The following is a 23224-nucleotide window of genomic DNA, read 5'->3' on the forward strand; positions in this document are numbered from 1 at the left end:
GGGGGAAGAAACTGTCTCAGAATCGGCTTGTTCTGGACTTTATGCTTCTGTATCTCCTCCTGCTCGGCAGCTGTGAGAACAGACAGTGGCTTGGGTGGGTGGAGTCCTTTAGAATCCTCCTGGACTTGCTCAGGCGGCGACTGGTGTATAAATCCAAAAGGTTTGGGAGCTGGACCACGGTGATGTGCTGGGCTGTCCGTACCCCCCTCTGCAGAGCTTTCTGCTCAATGGCAGTGCAGTTTCCATACCAGGTGGTGATGGAGCCTGTTAGAACGCTCTCCACAGTACACGTGTAGAATGTCCTGAGGATGCGGGGGGTTCATGCCAAAAACAACATTGTTTCTTTACAGTGGAGGCCCAGAATTACTGGCACCCCAATAAAGATAAGATGCGATAATATGAGAGAAAGAGAGAGAGAGACAGAATGAGAGATAAACATTTCTGAATGACAAATGTGTCACAATCATTGACATCCATCAAAATTCTTATTAAATTATATTAAAATCGAGTCTACATCTATTTCTGATCTAATCTAGTTTAGCACTTACCCACAGCAAAAATGTACTGTAATTTAATATACATTTCTTTATTTTTAGAGCACTTTTCATTCCAGTCGCAGCTCATAGTGATTTACAGACGGGTGATAAAGCTTAAGAACGTATGAGGATTTTATTAAAATCATATATTATATATTCTCTGCAGGTAGACTGAATGTTATAATCATTTACTCTCATTATGATACAGAAATTAAAGCATCACTGATTATAAGGGATGGATTTTAGCTTCTGCTTTTTCGGCTTTTCCCACCATTTTCTCACTCCAAGTCTTAGGAGTGTAACTCCTCTTGCCACGTGAGTCCCCCCAGTGAGGCAATGATAACACATTTTAGAATCTGTCATCATCACCACAAGATATAAACTGACAGTCTGACACCTCAGTTTGTGAACTTATATAAGTTGTGATTTATTCCTGCTTTGTTTTGTGTTTCAGAGAGTCAGAGCAGTTCTGTCTCACACACAACTGAATGATTCCACCAATGCTGAGATCCTGGAGGTGTGGAGAATTTTAGAAGCTACTCTGCAACTTTTGTATCTGAGCTTTTGTTGTGGGCAGAGCAACAGGTCCATCAGCAATGTCAGTGTAGAATGTATTTGTAACCCAGAGAGAAAAAAAAAGAGAAAAGGAAAAATCTTTTAAATAGTTGTTTCAAAGAAGTGTTTTAATGCTTATATGTGAAAACATAGTCGTAAGAGGAAAGGTTCAGCGTTTTAAAAAGAGAGAATAAAAGGTTGAAAAGAAATGTGGTTTTTAAAGAAAAAAGAGTGTTCAAAGTTTGGTTGAGATGCAGCGAGCGAACATGTGCTCAGTTCAACCTATTATTAAGTAGGTCTGTCAATTTTCTTTTAATTTCTTCTTGATTGGATGGATTTCCATGATGAGTTTTTCATGATTGGTTCCCAAGTAAAGGGGGCAGGAGAGTATGCGCGTGCACGCGAGCTGGCGAAGGCACGGGAAAACGAGAAAAAGAGAGCTTCCGGCTCTTTTTAGAGAGCCGGTTCTTTTGGCTTGGCTCACTAAAAAGAGCCGGCTCTTTCGGCTCCCAAGTGGCTCCTCAGATTTTTTGTTGCTTAAATTAATTTATTACCAAATTATGTGTAAAATGAATTACTAATGAATTACTAACTCAACACCTAACAGAGTGCTACAAAAAATAAATTATAAAATACAAAAATCAAAGACCCATCTAAATTAGACAAAAAGGTCCAATCTCTGATTGTGTATATTATTTGTAAATTTGTACAGTGAAACAACACTGTACAACACCCCGCATTAAGTGTCGGCTTGACAACTTTTTATACTGTGTAGGAACATTCCTGCAATGTATTGTTTAGTTGATATCCTAGCTTTCGGTGTGAAAGTTAGCTAAGCTAAAGTACTTTAGGAACCGAGCTCAGAGTGCTAATTCCGCCGTACACTACCGGAGAAGGACTGTTTCGTGCCACAAGAGAGAAGTTTGAGTCAGCAGTTAGCTAAATTTTATATACATAAGGTGAAATTTGTCAGAAAAATATTTATTCGTTTATTTTGCTCCTTCTGAAGTGAAGCGACCAGTTATTGTTTTATGGCCTGCAACGGGGGTAAAAACTAAACATTTAGGGTTGATTGCCGGCACAAACTGAGTTTTTATTACCGAGATCTCATAGGTATCCCAAAAAAAGTAAGTACACACTCCCACTGCAGCTAGAGAAACTTTTGATCGGTGAGGGAGCTGTTATTTATTAAGTTTGAGACTTTTGGTCATTTTTGTACATACTTGCACTATGCACGTGCTTGGGAATATTCAACGTTCTGGCGATAAGAACCTGTGTTTCAATGCTAAGTTCATAACTGCATGTAGTCCAGCACACTGTGAACTGGAGTTCATATACTGAGATTGAAGTAATCAAAGAACTAAATATTTTGTTTTTGAAGGAAATATCAATAAATATGTGCAAGCTGGGACGTTTTAAAATGGTGTACATGTGTGAAATTCTAATTGATGCGGTAGCCTAACTGATTGTGTTAATCTGTTTAGGACACATTTGTCAGTAACACACAGAAATAAACAACAGCCACTGCATGTGGGTGTAATAGCTAAGGTAGCATTTTTACCAAGCCCAGGGCCCTGTCCCTATTACCAGTGTGTAACTTTAAATTATCACTTTAAAGGGGAAGGAGCGCTACATATTTCTTCATCTTCTTGCTTAATGAGCTCCTGTTTTAACTACTGTTTCTAATTTGTTTTGGTCTCTCTCTTAACAAACTCCAACCCAGACTATACTGTCAAAACTCAGCCAATAGAGTCTCACACAAACCCAACAATCAGTTCACGTCACTCCCATCCTCTATCAACTGCACCCATACCTCTCATCCCAAATTCAATATATAAACCCAATTCCAGAACCTGTTGGGACAGTGTGTGAAATGCCAGTAAAAACAGAAAACAGTGATTAGTAAATTCTGTTGAACTGTATTAAATTACAAACAGTACAAAAACAGAGTATCTGATGTTTTACATTGTGAACTTCGTAGTTTTTGTGTATATATAATCTTTCCAAATATGAAGTTGGAACAGGAGCAAGTTTGTCACTGTGTTACATCACCTTTCCAGTGACCTACTGCTCTTTAAGTGACATGAAGCTAAATGCAAAACTATGATCCTCACATTTATTCATAATTCTTTTTGGAAAACTGTAAACTTCATTCAAGCTCTGTTTATATAAAAGCAGACATACTCTCTTCAAAAATGTTCTTGAAGTTTTGTATTTAAAATGGAAGTGATTTACTAATGTGGAGCTATAATACATATTGTTGTAAGTTTCAGGAGACTCATTTCACAATTGTGCACACTCAAGGTTTGGACGTAAACCTAACATGCACACGTTTTTTATGCACAGAACGTGATTTACAACTCATATGCAGAACTACTGCTGATTATGCATATGCAGAAACCCCTAATGGTAGAAAAGTGAATTCACTAGTAAAACCATCATGAGATGCACAAACACTCATTCATTATCAGCTATTTCAGTATAAGTGACAGAAGGATTGTTTTAACATTTAATCCACATTTAGAAATTGCACATCATTTTGATTCACATCTGATGTTCAGTGTAAACAAGAAAAATATTATACACATAGAAATGAATGTGTAAAAATAAATAAAAGTGTAAAAAAATCCTTGTAGACATTATAATCTAGAATTAAAAATCTGCACAATAAAGTGATTGTAATTATTTAATCTTCAGATTTAATTTTTAAGGTAAAATAAAAAGCTGTATTTTAATCAATAAGAACATTTTTTAAAATGCAACACTTCAGCTTTTTAAATGCTTCATAGGCTACTGAGGATTTTAAAGGAAGTTGTTAATCTTATATACACTCCAAACATGTAATGTCACAACAAATATCTCAACAAAACACTTATGACAGCAGATGTTCTCCTGACCCCAGTTGTAGTAAATGAACCAAGACATGTTTGGTGCCCAAATTTTGCTTCTTTAGTTTAGCACTGGATCTATGAGGCTAACATTGCTAACAAACACTAGAAGTCAGTAGTCAGTTTTTATAAATGAGTGTCAATCTTGAGTTTTCGACCTGAAGATTATGTTACAAAATTTAACCAGAATCACTAATGTAGCGTCTATTGTGGTGTGCATGCAAAGAGGAGTCATCCATCCATCCATCATCTAAACCGCTTATCCTTCTGGGTCGCGGTGGGGTGCTGGAGCCTATCCCAGCTGTCATTGGGCGGAAGGCAGGATACACCCTGGACAGGTCGCCAGTCCATCGCAGGGCAGCAAAGAGGAGTCAGATTTTGTATATTATTCAGAATTCAGCACAACACCTGTAAAGTGGATGTCTATAGCATTCAGCAACACGAGGAGGTTTTTTCATTTTTGTAACTCACAGTAAGTCATTCTGTATCCTAAACCACATCGACACAACTTTAATTAAGACATAGATGCGGTTTGAAGGGTTGAGAGACATTTTGGGGATGTATTTATGGAAAATATTTGGGTGACTATTGACTTTCAGTGTTTGTTAGCAATATTAACCTTGTAGCTCCAGCACTAAACTAAAGAAGCAACATTTGAACACCAAACTTGACTTGACTGATCGACGCCACCTGAGGTGAGGTATTGATTTTTCAGCAATCCATTCCTTTAGGTTTGCAAATGTATAAGCAGTGTAGCTGAAGGAACTTCTGAAAGGCTTTTTATAGGTAGAAACAGTGTAAATCAACAGAAAGCAAAAACCTTAAGCTAAAGTCTTAGAATGAAACCATTTTCATCGTAAAAGTCTCCTAATATATAGTACAAACTCTATTGTGAGATGACTTGCATTGCAATATCTTCTTTGTAAGAGATCTGGCCAGAAACACACTCACTTACACCTGTAATCAAAACAGATAAAAGAAAAAAAAACAACAAATCAAATGTACACAATTTTCAAATGACTGAGCTTTGCTTCTTAATTTTCTCACAGGAGCCCTGAGTTAACACAAGTTACATTATGCTGCAAACAATTGGAATAAACTGCCAGAACATCTAAAATGTGACTCAAATGTAATGATTTTTAAATGCATATTAAAAATATTCCTCTTTTCATCTGCTTATGATTGAGCTCTAAATCTCTATTACTGCACTTTAGCCTTAATAAGAATTTCAAAGACATTTAAGCCGTTTCACATTATTTTTTTACAAGTTATATTCTTATTTTTATGTACTTTGTACTTACTTTTAATTCCCTGTTTGATGATTTCTAAGCTACTTTTTACTTTTATTGATTTTCACTCTTAAGAACTTAAGCACGAGTATATTGAATTGCCTTTGTGTATGAAATGTGCTTATATAAATAAACTTGTCTTGCCTTGCTCATGTCACCCAAGTAGGTTTTGGGACACCAAACACTGATTGGCCAATCAACAACATTTGGGGTATCATTGCTTTTTCAGTGAACTATTCATTTGAATAAAAGTCCATCATGGGCCATTTCACAGCTGTTGTATTTTGACCCTCACGCTGAGACTCTCTCACCTCTTACTCCGAAACCACAGAGCTGTAGATCACTGCATCATCTCCAACTGCCTGAGAGAGCTGGAAAATAGGACAGGGTTAGAAATAATGGAGGATCTCTCATTCCTACCACTCTGAGTGCTCTTTCACCAGCTAAACTAAATGCTTGATAAGGTTGAGGTCAAAGCTACATTTTTTCTCATAAACACTTACAGCTTTTAACCAGCTAATGCCCACTTAACTTACTGTGAAATGATCAATACAGTGAACTGTTACTGGTGATAATGCCTGGATTTTACACTTACAGTTTTCTTTTTGGTAGTTATGGTTACATTGCTGTAGATGACGTCATTTTCATGATCCAATGCAGATGAAGACTGTGGACATAATTTACTCATTAACTTAATCTCTTAATGATTCAGTAATCAAATACCATTTGCATGCAGCAGTGGTTAAGGCAGTGCAACACTTTTAATAAAAACCATGCTTCCACTCACCACAGACATTATTTTTTCCCAATGAAGTTGACATAAGTGGGGTATAATCTGAAAGCTGAGATGAACAAAGAAGAGCAACAACACCTAAATCTAATCATCATAGGCTAATTACTGCCATAACAGGCATGAAAATGTTTATGGACCATTTATGTCATACCTTTCATGCCAAAGCCCATTGTAGCTTTTGTGCTAAAAAATGTGGCTTTGAAAATGGGTAAAAGAAAACAAATCAAATTTCATTTCCCTAAAAAAAATGCTTTCCTTTCAGCATTTGACTGGGAGGCTTGTGATCAGTTTAGGTCTGCCCATGTCTACACCGCTGATATAGAGTTGTGTGTGAAAAATAAAGTCTTACCTTTTTCTTTTTATGAATCACAGTGCTGTATATCACTGGGCTTTCAGTCATAAGTGTCTGTTTCACACAAACAAATGTAATTTTACACAAAGTCAAAACTAGATGAGCAAAAAGGATCCATAAAAGTATTATATTCATGTTCTGCAAACAAATGAGCTTTCAAAATTACAAGAGAGGCACAGCACTAACTACTGCACCACAAGCAAAACTGCACCAGAGCCGCAATACTGACTGTATGAACTGCAGTGTTACTGACGCTCCCTGTAGTCTCTGTTTGACTTCCATCTATGACAGTGAGATATTAATGAATTAATAAATATTAATGAATTATTAATGAATTATTGTACTCATGTAGTAACACAACATTCATGATACACTAGATAGCACAACAGCAACAGTTGTTATTAGTTGTTAATACTGTCCTTTATAATAGCAAAAATTTTAAAAGCATGCGAAAAGACCTGTGAGACAGTGAATACTTACTGCACTTTTTTGTCAACATCCAGGTTATAATGGTGGCCAAAAACAGCAGCAGCCCCAGGCCTACAGCCAGTAGAACCCAGATGAGCATGGTATTTCCATTGCTGCAATGAATAATGATATTTTTCCTTGAAAACCTTACGTTTAACCTAAGACTTTTAAAGTATACATGCTGTCAAATAAGATATGTTTTAGTTTCTAATGTACACAATGAATAAAAGTTCAGTTCATCAACATTTCACATCATGTGTGAATTACTTCTATTGCTGTCTTTCACTTGAGTCACTAACATTCTCATAAATTGTTACTGCCAAAGAGGCAGCCGTTCTGCAGAAATAATAATAAAATAATAATAATAATAATGATAATATTAATAATAATAATAATAATAATAATAATAATAATAATAACAACATTCAACAGGAGCAGATGTCTCCAAACTTTGGGACATACTGTAAAGAGTATGTGTAAATTAGGATTACTTACATTTGCTGTGTTCAGCAAATGGAGACACATCCTGGTTCATGTACTCTGAATTATCTTTCAGTAATGTGCTTTTAATCTAAGTTTGTTAGAGCACACCTGGTTCCAAATAATGAATGTTTTCATTGATATTTGAAGTGTACAATCAAAAAAAGGTTTAGTTCATCTGCTTTTCACTTACTTATCTTGGTTTTTCTCACTGTTGCTTGTGTTATGTACCTTCTCAGTAACTGTTACTGCAGGAGGGGCAGATCTTCTTCTACAAAAAGCAAAGAGCAAAAACATGCAACACTGAGGTGTGAAAGTACAGTTATTTTTACAGACTAACACCACTTATAGGACTGCACCACTTAAATGTCTTGCAGAATGGAGACACATGGTGCAGTATGTCCAAAAGTGTCAGATAGCCATTCTAATTAGTGAATTCAGCTACTTTAAAGTTGAACCCATTACTGACACATCAGATGACCTTTTACTTAAGAGCCAAATAAAATGCAATACACACAACCTGTTTCAGTGTTTTGGCATTACTATTTGGACTTTGAGTTGGATTCAGAGTTTTTGAGCAGAGTTGGCTACCTTTGCTGTGCACACTAATCCAGGGTTGCTGCACAATTTTTAAAATTATAGTCAATGCTTTTTAATTCCTTTTTAAGACCTCAGCAGCATGTCACTCGCAACAAGTTGCAGAAAACAGTCTCTAGTGTGCTCACATTTTACAGGGCCATGTTTATATGAAGCATGGAGAGTTTAAAAGTGGAAACACAGGAGCTGCAGATATTACACAGTTTAAGATTACTATTTAAAACAGTTCAACACTGCAGACATTGAAGCCACTGTGTTTATCTTCTGGAAAAAACTTCTAAGTGCTGCATGTTGTGAATAATGTCTGTCTATGACAAAGGAGTCAAAAGAGCACAAAGAACAGAAAAGGATCCAAACTGAACCAAGCTTACTGTACTTTAGACATCCACTCATTTAATACCTTTTTTAACACATTTTTAGACATTTATCACCTTAAATTTTAATTAAATTTTTTTAAGAGTTTACACCCCACGCCCTGCGATGGATTGGCGGCTTGTCCAGGGTGTTTCCTGCCTTCTGTCCAATGACCACTGGTATAGGCTCCAGCACCCCCTTCGACTCAGAAGGATACACGGCTTAGAAAGTGTGTGTGTGAGTTTACATGACTTTTTAAGGATCCGCTGGAGCCCAAAAATCCAAAAGGAATTTCACGTTTTGCGTTATCATTCAGTAATGTACACTCCTGTGCCCCAAAAAATGGGCCATGCCCAAAAAATGCAATCTTTAAGCATTTAATGGTCTTAACAGCAATCGCATGGTGAGTAGCTTAGCAAGAATTAAACAAAAAGATGAAGTAACTTAGTATGGAAAAGTGTTTCCCTTTGTTTTCTTTAAATGTTGTCTACAAAAAGAAGAGTGAAAATTGTTCCACTCAGCACTGATGGTTTCTAACAGTTAAGCTAGTTTGTGTTTACTGTGAGACCAAATTTCTGGACCATGACCAGGTCAAAACCATCAGTAAAAACCATTCGTGTTTTGGGCTTGATCTATGCATGGGAGTGTATGTTGAACATGAAGAACATTCTGTAACGCTGGTTGTGCTTCGGACCCTTTCAATGAGTTGATGAATGAGTTGATTGCCAGTGCATTGAAAGAGTATTCAAAAAGAAATCAGTCAAAACTTGGTGAATGACGTGTTTTGTGAGAATGTGAGTGAATTATCTACTATTCTCATCAGTATAATGTTGATTCTGCATGTGAGACCTAAACATCAAGCTGGATCTTCTTGTTGAGCCTCTGTGTGTGACGTTAATAAATAAATTCAAAAAACACCAAATCCAACCTGACGCCTCTGACTTTTAAGTTATTATTTCAGAGTTTTACAGGGTGACTTGCAGCAGCTCATGGGCACCATATCTAAAATCAATAAAAGATCAGCTCATCTGAATTTCACATACTTATCTTGAATCTTTTCACTCTTGCTTGTGCTGTGTTCTTTCTCAGAAGCTGTTACTGCAGGAGGGTTAGTTGTTCTTCAAAAAGTAAAGAGCAAAAACAGGCTATATTTAGGTGTGAAAGCACAGCAGTTTTTGAACACTTACACAAAGTAGATCGTCACTACTTACAGCTCTGCTGTTGCCTCTGTATTTTTACTCACAGTTGTAGAACCTAGAAGGAAAAAAACAAACATTCATTCTTTCTATTTTGTGATTTGATGAATTGTAAGGCTCTGTTTGTGATCAGACCTGAAGTGGTTTCACTGATGATGATTTTCTCAGTGGCAGAAACTGTAGTCACAGCTGTTGTTGCTGTTGTTGGAGATATAAATTGGTTTGCGTGGCAAAAAATTATAGCTTGTTGTTCAGCAGGTATGAACAGAATTTCTGATACATGTGATCTTACTTGAAGGTCTTTCAGTGACAGTGAGGTGAACAGTAACCCCCACATCTCCTGCACTGAACCAGTACCAGCCAGCATCACTCTTCTGCAGACCCCTCATCTCCACACTGATGGAACCATTTCCATAGTCAATGACCAGCACTGCTGATTTCTGGGATATGGCAGTCCTCTCTACTTTGAAGCAGCTCCAGTCTGTAAATCTGCACCACTGCTTCTGTTTATTCTGATATATAACACTGTAGAGACACTGGACATTGACACTGCCCCCTTCCTGACCACTCACTCTGCTGTTTATCACTGACACATCAGGATCTGAATACGGATACAGAGAATGAGTGGTGTAAACATGTTCTTCATCATAAATGACGTCTAACGAGCTTTGAGTTACAGTGAACAGATTCAACCTCACACAGAGAGACGTCTTACCTGCACTGACTGTCAGGTACAAATAATCATTGTCATCTAAAGCGCCATCAATTTCCACAGCACACCAATAATATCCAGAGTCAGAGTCTTGGAGGCTGTTCAGTTCCACAGTAAACATATTCTGGGTTGGATGATCAGTGACTGATGTTCTTCCACTTGTGTTTGTATAGGCTACTATTGTACAGGAGGACCAGTAATACCCCTTACACCAGTATTTAAGTTTTGATTTGTACTTCTCATCATAAACACATGGAATACTGAGAGATCCTCCACGTCTTACAGCTAAATTCTTCAGTGTCTTCATGCTCTCAGAATCTGCTGGGAAGAAGCCAAATTGTACCACAGGCTCAGTCCTACACTCTTAACATAGGGTCTGCAAAGGTTCTTTAGTAAAATCAATGGCTAAACATTTACTTTCCAATTTATTAGGTCCATTTACAATATAGATGCAATGTAACAATTACAGACTGTAGTCCATCTGTTTCTCTGCATAATTTGTTAACCCCCTTTCACCCCGTTCGTCAGTACTCAAGACTCTCACAGAGCAGGTAATATTTGGGTGGTGCACCATTCTCAGCACTGCAGTGATACTGACATAGTAGTTATATGTTAGAGTGTGTGTGTGTGTGTGTGTGTGTGTGTGTGTTGCACAGAGTGGATTAGGCACAGCGCAACATGTCAGTGTCACTGCTGGGCTGAGAAGAGTCCACCAACCCAAAACATCCAACCAATAGTGTCCTTGGGTCAGAAACTGACCACTGATGAATGTCTAGAGAATGGCTTACACAAACTGTTCAGCAACAGATATGGACCAACGAGGTAGGTGTGTCTATTAGAGCGGACACAGTGTTTATAAACTCCAGCGGTACTGCTGTGTGCAGTGTCATGGCAGTGCTAAGAATGATCCACCACCCAAATAATACTTTTCTGTACAGTCAGGAATTCCTGACCGTTGTTGGAAATTGTTTTATTTTCATGTATTTTCTAGTTTTCTCTTTATTTTCCTTTGTTTTAATTGTTACTCATTGTTAAACAGTATTAATGCTGAAGGGTTTAAGAGGCCACTTCCATTTCTGTTCTCGTGGTTTGAATAATTACACCAAATGGCCTTACAACACCCCCTGAGGAGGATGTGCTGGGGCAGAATACAGTAAGATATTTACGACAGGATTCAAATGTCCCACGCTGTTCTGTATGACTCTATTAGTGGTGGGGGATCATTTGCATGGCATAAAGCTGTGTGTCTGAGCTGCTGTTCAGTTTAGTAAGACTAAGGCAGGTATACTGAGTGCTCTCTTTTTAATAAAACCATCATTATTTCTGCAAACCCCGGTCTCCTGAATCTCTTCCATGGCAAGATCAAAGATTTACAACACCGTTAGTGATAAGGATAAAGGGCAGCCAACAAATTGCGAAGAGAAATTCAGTAAAATCTGTGATTCCAAAAAGTTTCATTTCAAAATGTTGTAAATCCATTTGTTGGATGTAATGAATTTTTGAAAAGAATAAAAGTTGGCATATAATGAAAAAATGGTATTTCTCTAATAAAGGTGGCATTAATCACAATACAGCACGGATGTTTCTTTTACGTGTAAAGCCCACTCCCAACAACGTAAATCATTAAAAAAAATCTTAAAAGATTTCGATTCTGCATTTTGGAACAAAACCCCTCAATTGTAGGACTACAAAGTGCACCTATATGGTAAGTGGACCTGATAACGTTGGACAACAAGTACAGATACATACCTAATGCCAAAATGTGTCTTTGCCACTTAGTAAACAGTTGCACCCACAATGTTATGATGGTCAGTTATTAAAATGTTTTAATAATAATTCCACAGAAGTGTTCCTATTCATATAATTCATATAATTATCACATCAAAGATGTCAGTATCCACCCTGACATGGACGAGTTAAAGCATTTGAAGCAGTGAAAGTGTAAAGAACACAAATTCAGTGCAAAGGAATGATGCAGCATTGATCTTACCTGAGATACAGAGGAGTAACACAAAGAGAATTAAAGAACGCATGAGTGAGTGAAAGTCCATGTTTCTGTAAGAGGCTCCAGTGACAAACACTCTTCCTGCCTCTGAGTGAAGCAGCTCCACTTCAGTGCTCTTCCTGTTTTGTTTTTTCCTGTGCTAGTTCTCACTCTGTCTAATGTACAGAGCAAAAAACATCAGTAAAGTGCAGAGCTCAGCAAACTCAAAGATTTTCCAGTGATCTTTAGACCCTCATTTTTAATTAATTATCTAATTATTGAATTATATCATTGTGTTTTTCCTCTTTCCGTATTAATAACCAATCATTTACAGTAGTGTTAGGCAACTATGTGTGAACCAATTAGCTCTGAGGCTGGCTGTACACAGGGAAAACTTGCATGCAACTACAGTTGCTTGAAACCTACATGAAACTAAATTGTATTTTAGTTGCATAGTGTAAGTGCCTTGGAATTCACTTGAAACTCATCCTCAACAGTTGCAAGCATCTCAACTTCATTAAACAAGTTTCGTGAAACAGTCATTCAGAATGCTGATAAAGCATCACACAATTATAGTAAACAACATAATTTCAAATCATTAATTTTACTGGGTTAATGAACAAGAAACTTATACTGACGACACTTTATTGGATGATTGAAAATGAGATCCTGATCAACAGCATGAGTTGCTCAAACTTACCCTTTCTGTATCCAGCTTAACTAGCAAGCTAATAGTAACAGCTGTTTAAGCTGTTTGTGCCACTGTTTATTGATGATTTCATTGTTAGATGATTCATTTTCTTTTCACTTGATGTCCCTTATTTCTGCAGATAGCTCAAATTTGCTTGGCATCCAAATGAGCGATATATAAAGGCTATAAAATACACTGTATGTATGAATGGCCAGTGTGTGTAAGCTGCAGTCGTCACAGTGCTGCTTCACTCTTACCACACAGAAGTATGTGTGTAAAAGAAGCCTAATCATTAGACTTGTGCTGTTTGCGATTTCAGAGAGACAACATGGCTGTGCAGGAATATTGGCAAGAAATTATTTCAGCCTTTCTCTTTAGGCCTCTTAGTGTCCATTGTGTTGGTGGAATGGAATTTGACTCTGATATTTGGAATTAATATAATCAACTAAATTATTTTTCCCAATAACTCTATTATCAGATTGACCAGGACACTGATAACCCACTGCACAGGTCCGCTGAAGGATCTGCTCCAAAACATGCAGAAACTATATTTTATGGCTGTTGTGAAACGACTTAAAGCTGCCATTTGAATAACAGTTAAATAATAAGAAATGATGTCACTGGCACATTTTAAATATCTTGCTTGGCTCACTCCCAGGAAATTACAGTGTCTAACTGTTTAAATCAAGGTTTGCAGGGGGAAGTGACCTAAAGGCCTCTGTGAGTCTTCCTTCTTGTTCTGTTGGAGAAGAGATGATATTTAGTCAAGATCAAGAAGTTACTGAAATATTTCTGGAGCCATTCCACTAAACTGAGTAAGAGCAGGAATCATGGGTGTCACTCAGCAAAACACAGTGAAACCAGCTCAGGATAAATGGAAATGAAGTAGAAAACCCAACAAAACTTTTTAAACACAAAAGCTCTCATTCGTGACCATTATCAAATGAAGTACTAGTTAACAGCAAATAGATTTCCTGGTTCTTCCACCAAAGTAGTGATAGAACCCGGTAAATGTCAAAATGATTGACGAGTTATGCGAAGACGTCACATGTGAAATATGTAATGAATTTTCCCCTGTGACGTCATGGTTGAAAAATGTAAAGAATTTCTGGATGACATAAGGTGTGAAAAAAGTAAAACTTTTCCAGATGTGTGTTGGTGAAGGTGTGAGCAAGTTTCCCCCGTGAGAAGCTTTAGTAAAAAAATGTGAAAATTTAAAACATGAAAAAAGTGTCAGGTTGTTGGAACCATTGGTTAATTTGTGCAGTTAGTGTGCATGTGTGTGTGCGTGTGCGTGTGTATGGGCTCTCGACCCTGCGCTCTGCAGTCTGACTGCTGGAGAAGGGCGATTCACATGATGTAATAGGTATGTATGTAATGTGATGATATAATAGTAAGAATGTATTCCATCCGTAGGACGAACGGAATTAATCGGATTCTACCTCTCACGCTAACGATGGACCTAAGATGGTGTTTTTATGGGGGAAATGGACGCGATGACTTTGGATGGATTTTCTTTGGATGATTCAGATTTACGGGACTCAGGAAGGACCTGCCGAAATTCCTTGCTAAAGACCTTTAAGAAGATGTGATTTTTGGAGAAAATGAACCTGAGACGTTCTGTGTGGTGGACCAACGCACGCCGTCCGGTTGCTGTACAAAACTATCCCTGTAGTAGAGGGCAATAACTGTACTGAGGAGAACAAAAGGAGTTTACAACATGATTATGAGATCAAAAAAATCCAAGGATCTTTGCCGGATACATCCATTTCCATCTGAAAAATAAGGTTGAGGTCATGCAGCGGCTTCCTGTGAACACTGACGCTGAAAAAAGGGACTATTTGTGTAAGTTTAAGCAACAGGAAGGTGTGGAATTGGATATAGAAATCATTGGTTTCAACCAGGCTCATCTGAGCATTAGCAAACTTATTCTGAACGTTCTTTGGGGGAAATTTGAACAGAGAACGAATCAAACAAACACGGAATTAATAACGGAACCTTCTGACTTTTTAGAACTGTTTTTGTAATAAACGCGTTTCTTATTTTACTTTTATCAACGACGATGTCGCTCTGGTACAGTGGCAGTACAAAAGGCTGATTTGCAAAGGTTTCCAGTTTTTTGTAGCGGTGTTCACGGCGGCTTACGGACGATTAAAACTGTACGATTTGTTGGACCAATTGCAGAAGCGTGTTTTGTATTTTGATATAGACTCTGTCCAGTTGACCGCTAAACCGGGTGAATACATCCCACCCACAGGATTCTTGGTCAAACAAACTGACCGAAGGAGATTAAAATACATGAATAAAACAAAAAGAAAACAACAGCAACAAAAAACAACAACATAATGACAGACATTAGGGGAATTATCATATATTGCAAAGCTCCAGATATCTGAGGAAAGTATTTCGAATATAAGTATTAATATTTTTTTTGTAAAAATGTAATAATAAAAATAAATAATAAAAAATAATGTTTTGTACAGTTACAGCTAGCACTACTGACCAGCTAAGTCTGAAAGCTGTCCAGGGGGAAATAACTGCACCTGCTCTTTTAAGAGTTACATAAGATTAATGTTTTTTTAAGGCTCTTTCAGCAGCGCAGCACATTTAGAAAGTAGCTCAAACAAAAACCCACAACCAGGTAAAATCCATCCACACTGTGCTTAAACAGCTGTATTTTGGGGAAAACCACAAATCATTCACCCTGTGTGAGGGAGAACCCTGAGAGTGAAAAAAAGAGAGACATTTTTGAACTTCTATCCCCTAACAGGCATTTCATTTTGGGAAGGAATGCAGGATGTAGGCATAAGAGCTGGAATAAATAAATATATTTAAGTCATTAATAATTTATTTAGCTTTCATTATCAAACAGTTTTGTAATGATATTAAGTTTATTAAAAGTCATACAGTGATGGTGTCTCTCCAGCTTTCTTACTCTGCACATAGAGAATTGTCAGTTCAGGTTCAGCAGGTGGTCTGATTTCTCCAGCCTGTGCGCTGATGACCTTTACTCTAATAAACAGCACCACATTTACTTTAGTTTATCTGCCTCATTATCTGTCTCTCTGTGGCTACTAGACTTTTCTGGTCTTTTCTCAAAGGTGAGCTTTTCAACTCTTCGTTCTGCTGCTGCTACTGCTGCTCAGCCCTCTTCTCTCCATTTGTCCTTCTTTGCTCTTTTTTAAATGTTAAATGTACCCAAACCTGCACTTTAGCATGGAGACACCATATTGCAACATTTTCTGTGAAATGAACTCATGACAATAAGAGGTAATTAAGAGAGAACGCTCAACTTATGCTGGCTTGTTTGCTAACTTAACAGCTGCTTTAACTATTCTAACTAAAGCTAATGTTCAGTCCTGGAGCCACATTTCTAAGTTAATACTATACTTAAACATATCATACAGTTATAATGTAATTAATAAATAAAGTAATGAATAGTGTGATTACTTTGTCCAGGTTGTAATAAGTAAAGTAATCCTATTACAGTTTGAGAGATGTGGTGAGTGATATGTAATCGATTACTTTTCTGTTTAACTAACCCAACACTGCTCACTATTCACTGGGGAGGTAATGAAGATAAATTGTGTAGACCAGCTGTTACAGTAAAGAGGATGAGAAATCAAAGTGTACATGAGCAACATGTAACATTTTAACAGCAACAACAACAGAGTTCTTCTTTTAAGTACTGAACTGAGCTGGAAAGTCATCATGACTGATGCAGTTCACTATACGTCCAGCAGGAGGCCGAGCACACCGATAGTGACCATTTAAAGTGTGAATAAGCTTGTTTCTTTACAGTCTCCAGAATTACTGCCAACCTGATAAAGAAAGATGAGCAAAAAATCTATATGGGGGAGAGAGAGACAGAGAGAGAGAGAGAGAGAGAGAGAGAGAGAGAGACTAAATGAGAGAGTGAAAAACATTTTTCTTAATGACAAATGTGTCACAATTACTGTCATCCCTCAAAATTCTTATTAAATTTTATTCAGATTGAGTCTACATCTATTTCTGTTCTAATCTAATGTAGCATGTCACAAAAGCAAAAATATACTGTAATTTAATAATACTCTTTATTTATAGAGCACTTTTCATACCAGTGGCCACTCAAAGTGCTATCCGTTCATTCATTCATCCATCCATCCATCCATCCATCCATCCGTCCATCCGTATCTCTCCTGTTCCTATTATTAGTCCAGTGTAATGGACCTATTTTCTTCACTTTGCGATGAATAATGCATTTTTAATGAAAATAACAGGTTAATAATGGAGGGAGGAATTTGAGTAAATCGCTAAAAAGCTTGTATTTGATCAAATCATTTCCTGGTGGGCATTTTAAACCTCTTTCTGGTGTGGTGCAGTTTGAGGATACCATGATTCTGTACCAGACAATTTAATTCAGGAAGTAATTTTTAAAAATCATTTTTCATTCACGCAAACTATGATTCTCAGCTGTTGGAGAACATTTAGTATCATATCATTTGTAATGTTATAAGAAATTGCCTGTTATAAATGTGTTGCCTAGAAGAACAGATAAAGCCAATAGCAAGTAACACTTCTGTACCTTCTTAAGACACTGCAGTTATGATATATTCTTCATCTAGAGAAATTTTGTGTTAAAAAATCTTACTGTTTATTGATTTAGTGATTCAATGATTTTCTTACTGATTTAGAATTTAAAGCTACACTGTGTAAGAATTTAAATTTGAGAGAAGTAGCATTACTGAGTAAAGAGATAAAAACATGCTAATACTGATAAAGATATGATGACAATAGTAGATCATTCACTCACATCGTTGGAAGACACGTTTTGTTCTCTTTGAATAGTTTTCACTCATGACACATACTCATCAGATTCATCTGAAAGCACAACCAAAATTACAGAATGTTCTTATGCATGTTGTGTACAATCACACATTTCCACCAGAAAGACGGACCTAGATAGTGCAGTTATTTATTTATTTATTTATTTTTCTATGTATTGATGTAATTGTAAGCATCTTTTTATTTATTATTATTATTGTTATCATTATGCAACAAAAGCAGCTGGAAGCTCATTCCTGTCATTTTTGTCATGCATGCAATGGAAATACTTAAGAAGCAACAAGCACAACTCTATCAGCCCATTTCAGTGTGCAGTGTGGCGACTCCCATCTGTAGTTGTATCACATAATAATCTTTTCTCCTTCCTACTTTCTTTCCTCTGAAGTAGTTCTAGAGTAATGCTCAATTATTTGGCTTCTTTTCTGCAGATTCTGAGAGTCTGAAGACACTGAAGAATTTAGCTGTAAGACATGGAGGATCTCTCAGTATTCCATGCTTTTATGATCATAAATACAAATCGAACCTTAAATACTGGTGTAAGGGGTATTACTGGTCCTCCTGCAACATAGTAGCCTTTACAAACACAAGTGGAGGAACATCAGTCACTGATCATCCAACCCAGAATATGTTTACTGTGGAACTGAACAGCCTCCACGACTCTGATTCTGGATATTATTGGTGTGCTGTGGAAATTGATGGCAGCCCTGGTGACAAGGATTATTTGTACCTGGAGGTCAGTGCAGGTAAGGAGTTTCTCTGTGTGAAGCTCAACATGTTCACTATAACTTGAAGCTTGTAAGACGTCAACTTTGATAGAGTTTACACCACTCATTCTCTGCCTCTTTATTCAGATCCTGCTGTGTCTGTGATAAACAGCAGATTGAGTGGTCAGGAAGGGGGCAGTTTCAGTGTCCAGTGTCTCTACAGTGCTGAATATAAGAATAAACAGAGGAAGTGGTGCAGATTTACAGACTGGAGGTGTTTCCTAGGGGGGAGGACTGATACATCCAATAATTCAGCAGTGCTGGTCAGTGACTATGGAAAAGGATCCGTCAGGGTGGAGATAAGGGGTCTGCAGAAGAGTGATGCTGGCTGGTACTGGTTCAGTGCAGGAGATGTGGAGGTTACTGTTCACCTCACTGTCACTGAAAGACCTTCAAGTAAGATCACATGTATCAGAAATACTGTTCATACCTGCTGATCATCAAGCTGCAATGTTGTTCCACTCACACCAACTTATTTGTTATCTTCTTATATTAGCAACAGCTGTGACTACAACTTTAAGCAGTCAGGAAACTCAGAAAAGTGTGACCACTCCTGGTATGGTCACTCTCTCTTGTTGCACGAGGCTCGAGCGCTGTCCTCATGACGCCTATAAGAGCAGTTTGGAATATTTTCTCCTTCTCTCTCTCTCTCTCTCTCTCTCTCTCTCTATATATATATATATATATATATATATATATATATATTCACACCGATCAGGCATAACATTATGACCACCTCCTTGTTTCTACGCTCATTATCCATTTTATCAGCTCCACTTACTGTATAGGTGCACTTTGTAGTTCAACAGTTAAAGACTATAGTTCATCTGTTTCTCTGCATACTTTGTTAGCTCCCTTTTACCTTGTTCTTTAGTGGTCAGGACCCCATGAACCCTCACAGAGCAGGTACTATTTGTGTGGTGGATCGGTGTATGTATGTAAACACATATATATATATATATATATATATAATATAGTGTGTGTGTGTGTGTGTGTGTGTGTGTGTGTGTTGTGCCACTAACATTTGTTTCTTATTTCATATGTTAGCAACAGCTGTGACTGCAGCTTCTGGCAGAGGGAAAAGCAGCATCAGTGAGGACTCTTCAGGTACGATCACTAGCCCTGCTCTTTAATCAACAAATCAAGGAACAAAAAGAAATTCAGATTATTCTTGGAGGTTTCTTGCCAGCTGTGTGTGTGTGTGTGTGTGTGTGTGTGTGTGTGTGTGTGTGTGTTTTCTGTGATTTGGAATTGTAAAGCATATTTGAATTTGAGACAGACATGAAATTATTATTATTATTATTATTATTGTTAAACATAGTGTGACTGATAGCTTTCAAAATATAAAAATAATAAAGAACAAAAAGAAAATGGCAACATCTGTTGCTTTAATGAAGTTGAGGAAAATAGTAATAAAAACACTCAGCTTTTACAGTTATAGCTGGTATCTGTGCTGAAATATAAATCAGCATGTATTTGGGATATTCTGTTCTTTAAAATGTTGTAGAGATTGTTCAGTAACATTCGGACTGTGTTAAAGCTGTAAATTATATTTTACTACATGTTCTGACACTGAGAAACTCAAGTGAGTAAAAAAACAATATTTAAAATATTGAAGAGAACGAAACAGATCAGTATTGCTCAGTACTTATGGTGCATATTTTGCATATAAATTGCCACATCAGTACTAAGCAGACTAGTGCTGTTAAAATATATATTACAATATTTACCAAACTTTTATCAAAGATTATAAAGTTATCACATAATTGTCGTTAGAAAAAATGCTACCACATCATAAAAGTTGAGGTGCAACATAACATAACAAAAATAGAAATTCTTAAAAGTGGTCTATGATGCGTTTCCAACAAAACCTTTCATTTATTGCTAACTGTTGCTGACAGGCCCTGTTTATCATTTACATGCATCACAATACAGTAATTAAAGTGTCACTGATTGTTTTGTAAGAGATCAGCTTATGTCGCCACCACCTGCCAGCAGAGAACACGTCATTTTAACTTCTGCTTTTTCGGCTTTTCCCACCATTTTCTCACTCCAAGTCTTAGGAGTGCAACTCCTCTTGCTGTCTGAGCCCCCTGGTGATGCAGTGATAACACATTATAGAATCTGTCATCATCACCACAAGATATAAACTGACAGTCTGACACCTCAGTTTGTGAACTTATACAGGTTGTGATTTATTCCTGCTTTGTTTTGTGTTTCAGAGAGTCAGTGCAGTTCTGTCTCACACACAACTGAATGATTCCACAAATGCTGAGATCCTGGAGGTGTTGAGATTTTAAGAAGCTACAACACTCTGCAACTTTTGTATCTGAGCTTTTGTTGTGGGCAGCAGAGCAACAGGTCCATCAGTAATGTCAGTTTAGAATGTATTTCTTCGTCTTCTTGCTTCATGAGCTCCTGTTTTAACTACTGTTTCAGCTTTTATTGGTTTCTCTGAACAAACTCCAACCCTGACTACACACTCAAAACTCAGCCTATAGAGTCTCACACAAACCCAACAATCAGTTCACGTCACTACTATCCTCTATCAACAGCACCGGTACCTCTCATCCCAAATTCAATATATAAACTCAATTACAGAACAAGTTGGGACAGTGTGTGAAATGCCAGTAAAAACAGAAAACAGTGATTAGTAAATTCTGTTGGACTGTATTAAATTGAAAACAGTACAAAAACAGAGTATCTGATGTTTTTGTTTGTTATGTCCTCACATTTGTTCTAAATTCTTGTTTAAAAACTGAAGATGTCATTCAAATTGTATTTATATAAAAGCAGACATAATTTCTTCAGAAACATTTCTGAAATGTTGTATGTACAATGGAAGATTTACTAATATGGAGCTATAATAAAGATTGTTGTAAGTCTCCGGGGACTCATTTCTCAATTGTGCACACTCACAGTTTTGTACATAAACCTCACATACACACTTTTTGCATAGAACGTGATGTAGCTTTTTTCTTGTGTGTGAAAATGTGTGTGTGTGTGTGTGTGTGTGTGTGTGTGTGTGTGTGTGTGTTTAGATATTTGAAATTTAGATGTTTGAAACTTTTAAGGTGTTTTAACTTTTAATCCACATTTAGAAATTTCACATCATTTTAATTCACATCTGATATTCAGTGTAAACAAGAAAAATGTTATAAACAGAAAAAAAATATTAAATGTAAACAAAAAAAATAATTCCTTGTAGACATTATAATCTAGAATAAAAAGTTGTATTTTTATCAATAAGAACAATTGTTATATGTAACACTTCAGCTTTTTAAATGCTTCGTAGGCTACTCAGAAAGTTGTTAATTATATATACACTCCAAACATGTAATGTCACAACAAATAACTTAACAAAACACTTATGACAGCAAATGTTCCTCTGACCATAGATGTAGTTAATGAGCCAAGACATGTTTGGCGCCTAAATTTTGCTTCTTTAGTTTAGCACTGGATCTACGAGGCTAACATTGCTAACAAACACTAGAAGTCAGTAGTCAATTTTTATAAACGAGCGTCAATCTTGAATTTTTGACCTGAAGATTATGTATAAAAATTGAAACAGAATCACAAATGTAGCATGTGGTGTGCATGAAAAGAGGAGTCGGATTTTGTAGGGTATTCAGAATTTGGCACAACACCTGTAAAGTGGATGTCTACAGCATTCAGATACTTGAGGAGGTTTCTGCATTTTTGTAACTCACAGTAAGTCATTCTGTGTCCTAAACCACATTGACACAACTTTAATGAAGACATAGATGCGGTTTGAAGGGTTGGGAGACATTTTGAGGATGTATTTATGGAAAAAGTTTGGGTGACTATTGACTTTTAGTGTTTGTTAGCAATATTAAACTTGTAGCTCCAGCGCTAAACCAAAGAAGCAACATTTGGACACTAAACTTGTCTTGGCTGGTCGGTGACATCTGAGTGACAAACTGTGTTAATTTGATTTTTCACCAATACATTCCTTTAAGTTTGCATATTTCTATGCATGATTACCTGCAGGTACTACTGAAAGGCCTTTTACAGCTAGAAAAAGTGTGAATCAGCAAGCAGTAAAAACCTTAAGCTAATGTGTTGGAATGAAACCATTTTCATGATAAATGTCCTAATAAAAATCTAATATATAAACCTAATATATAGTACAAATTTCATTGTCAGATGACTTGCATTGCAGTATCTTCTTTGTAAGAGATCTGGCCACACTCGCTTACACCTGTAATAAAAACAGATAAAAGAAAAAACGACAAATCAAATTTACACAATTTTCAAATGACCCCTAAAGTGCTCGAAAGGCAAAAACATTTTTAGTGTCCGAACTTTGCTTCTTTAGTTTTGCACTCGAGCTATGAGTTAACAGAAGTTACATTATGCTGCGTACAACTGGAACAAACTGCCAGAAGATCATAGATGTGCCTCAAATGTAAAGATTTTTCTTTTCATAGGCTTATAATTGAGCTCTAAAACTCTATTTTTACCGCACTTTACCCATAACAAGCTAATAATAACACTTAAGCTCCAACTCTTTAAGTTCCTTTAAGTTTTGTATTCTGCTTTTATGTACTTTGCATTTCCTTTTAATTATTTGTTTCATTATCTTTTAAGCTACTTTTTATTTTTTATTGATTTTCACTTTTAAGCACTTTGCCTTTATTTTTCCTTTTGACATTCTTTTTTTTATTTATGTAAAGCATATTTAATTGGTTATATAAATAATGTGCTCACATAAACAAAC

The 23224-nt window shown here is 36.7% G+C and overlaps 1 protein-coding gene and 1 pseudogene across 1 annotated transcript in view; one reads left to right on the forward strand and one right to left on the reverse strand.

Annotated features, from left to right (window-relative positions):
* LOC118796709 (polymeric immunoglobulin receptor-like) overlaps positions 1-12289 on the reverse strand; it is a 35644-nt gene extending 23355 nt beyond the window's left edge. The window contains exon 1 of the mRNA XM_036555762.1: positions 12211-12289. Coding sequence (XP_036411655.1) covers positions 12211-12271 — 61 coding nt within the window. The 5' untranslated portion in view covers positions 12272-12289. The remainder of the gene's footprint in view (positions 1-12210) is intronic.
* The window catches only part of LOC118796713, a 50502-nt pseudogene extending 31488 nt beyond the window's left edge, over positions 1-19014 (forward strand).
* The last annotated feature ends 4210 nt before the right edge of the window (positions 19015-23224 follow it).

Source organism: Colossoma macropomum, unplaced genomic scaffold (assembly GCF_904425465.1).
Source record: "Colossoma macropomum unplaced genomic scaffold, Colossoma_macropomum, whole genome shotgun sequence".
Taxonomy (NCBI): Eukaryota; Metazoa; Chordata; class Actinopteri; order Characiformes; family Serrasalmidae; genus Colossoma; species Colossoma macropomum.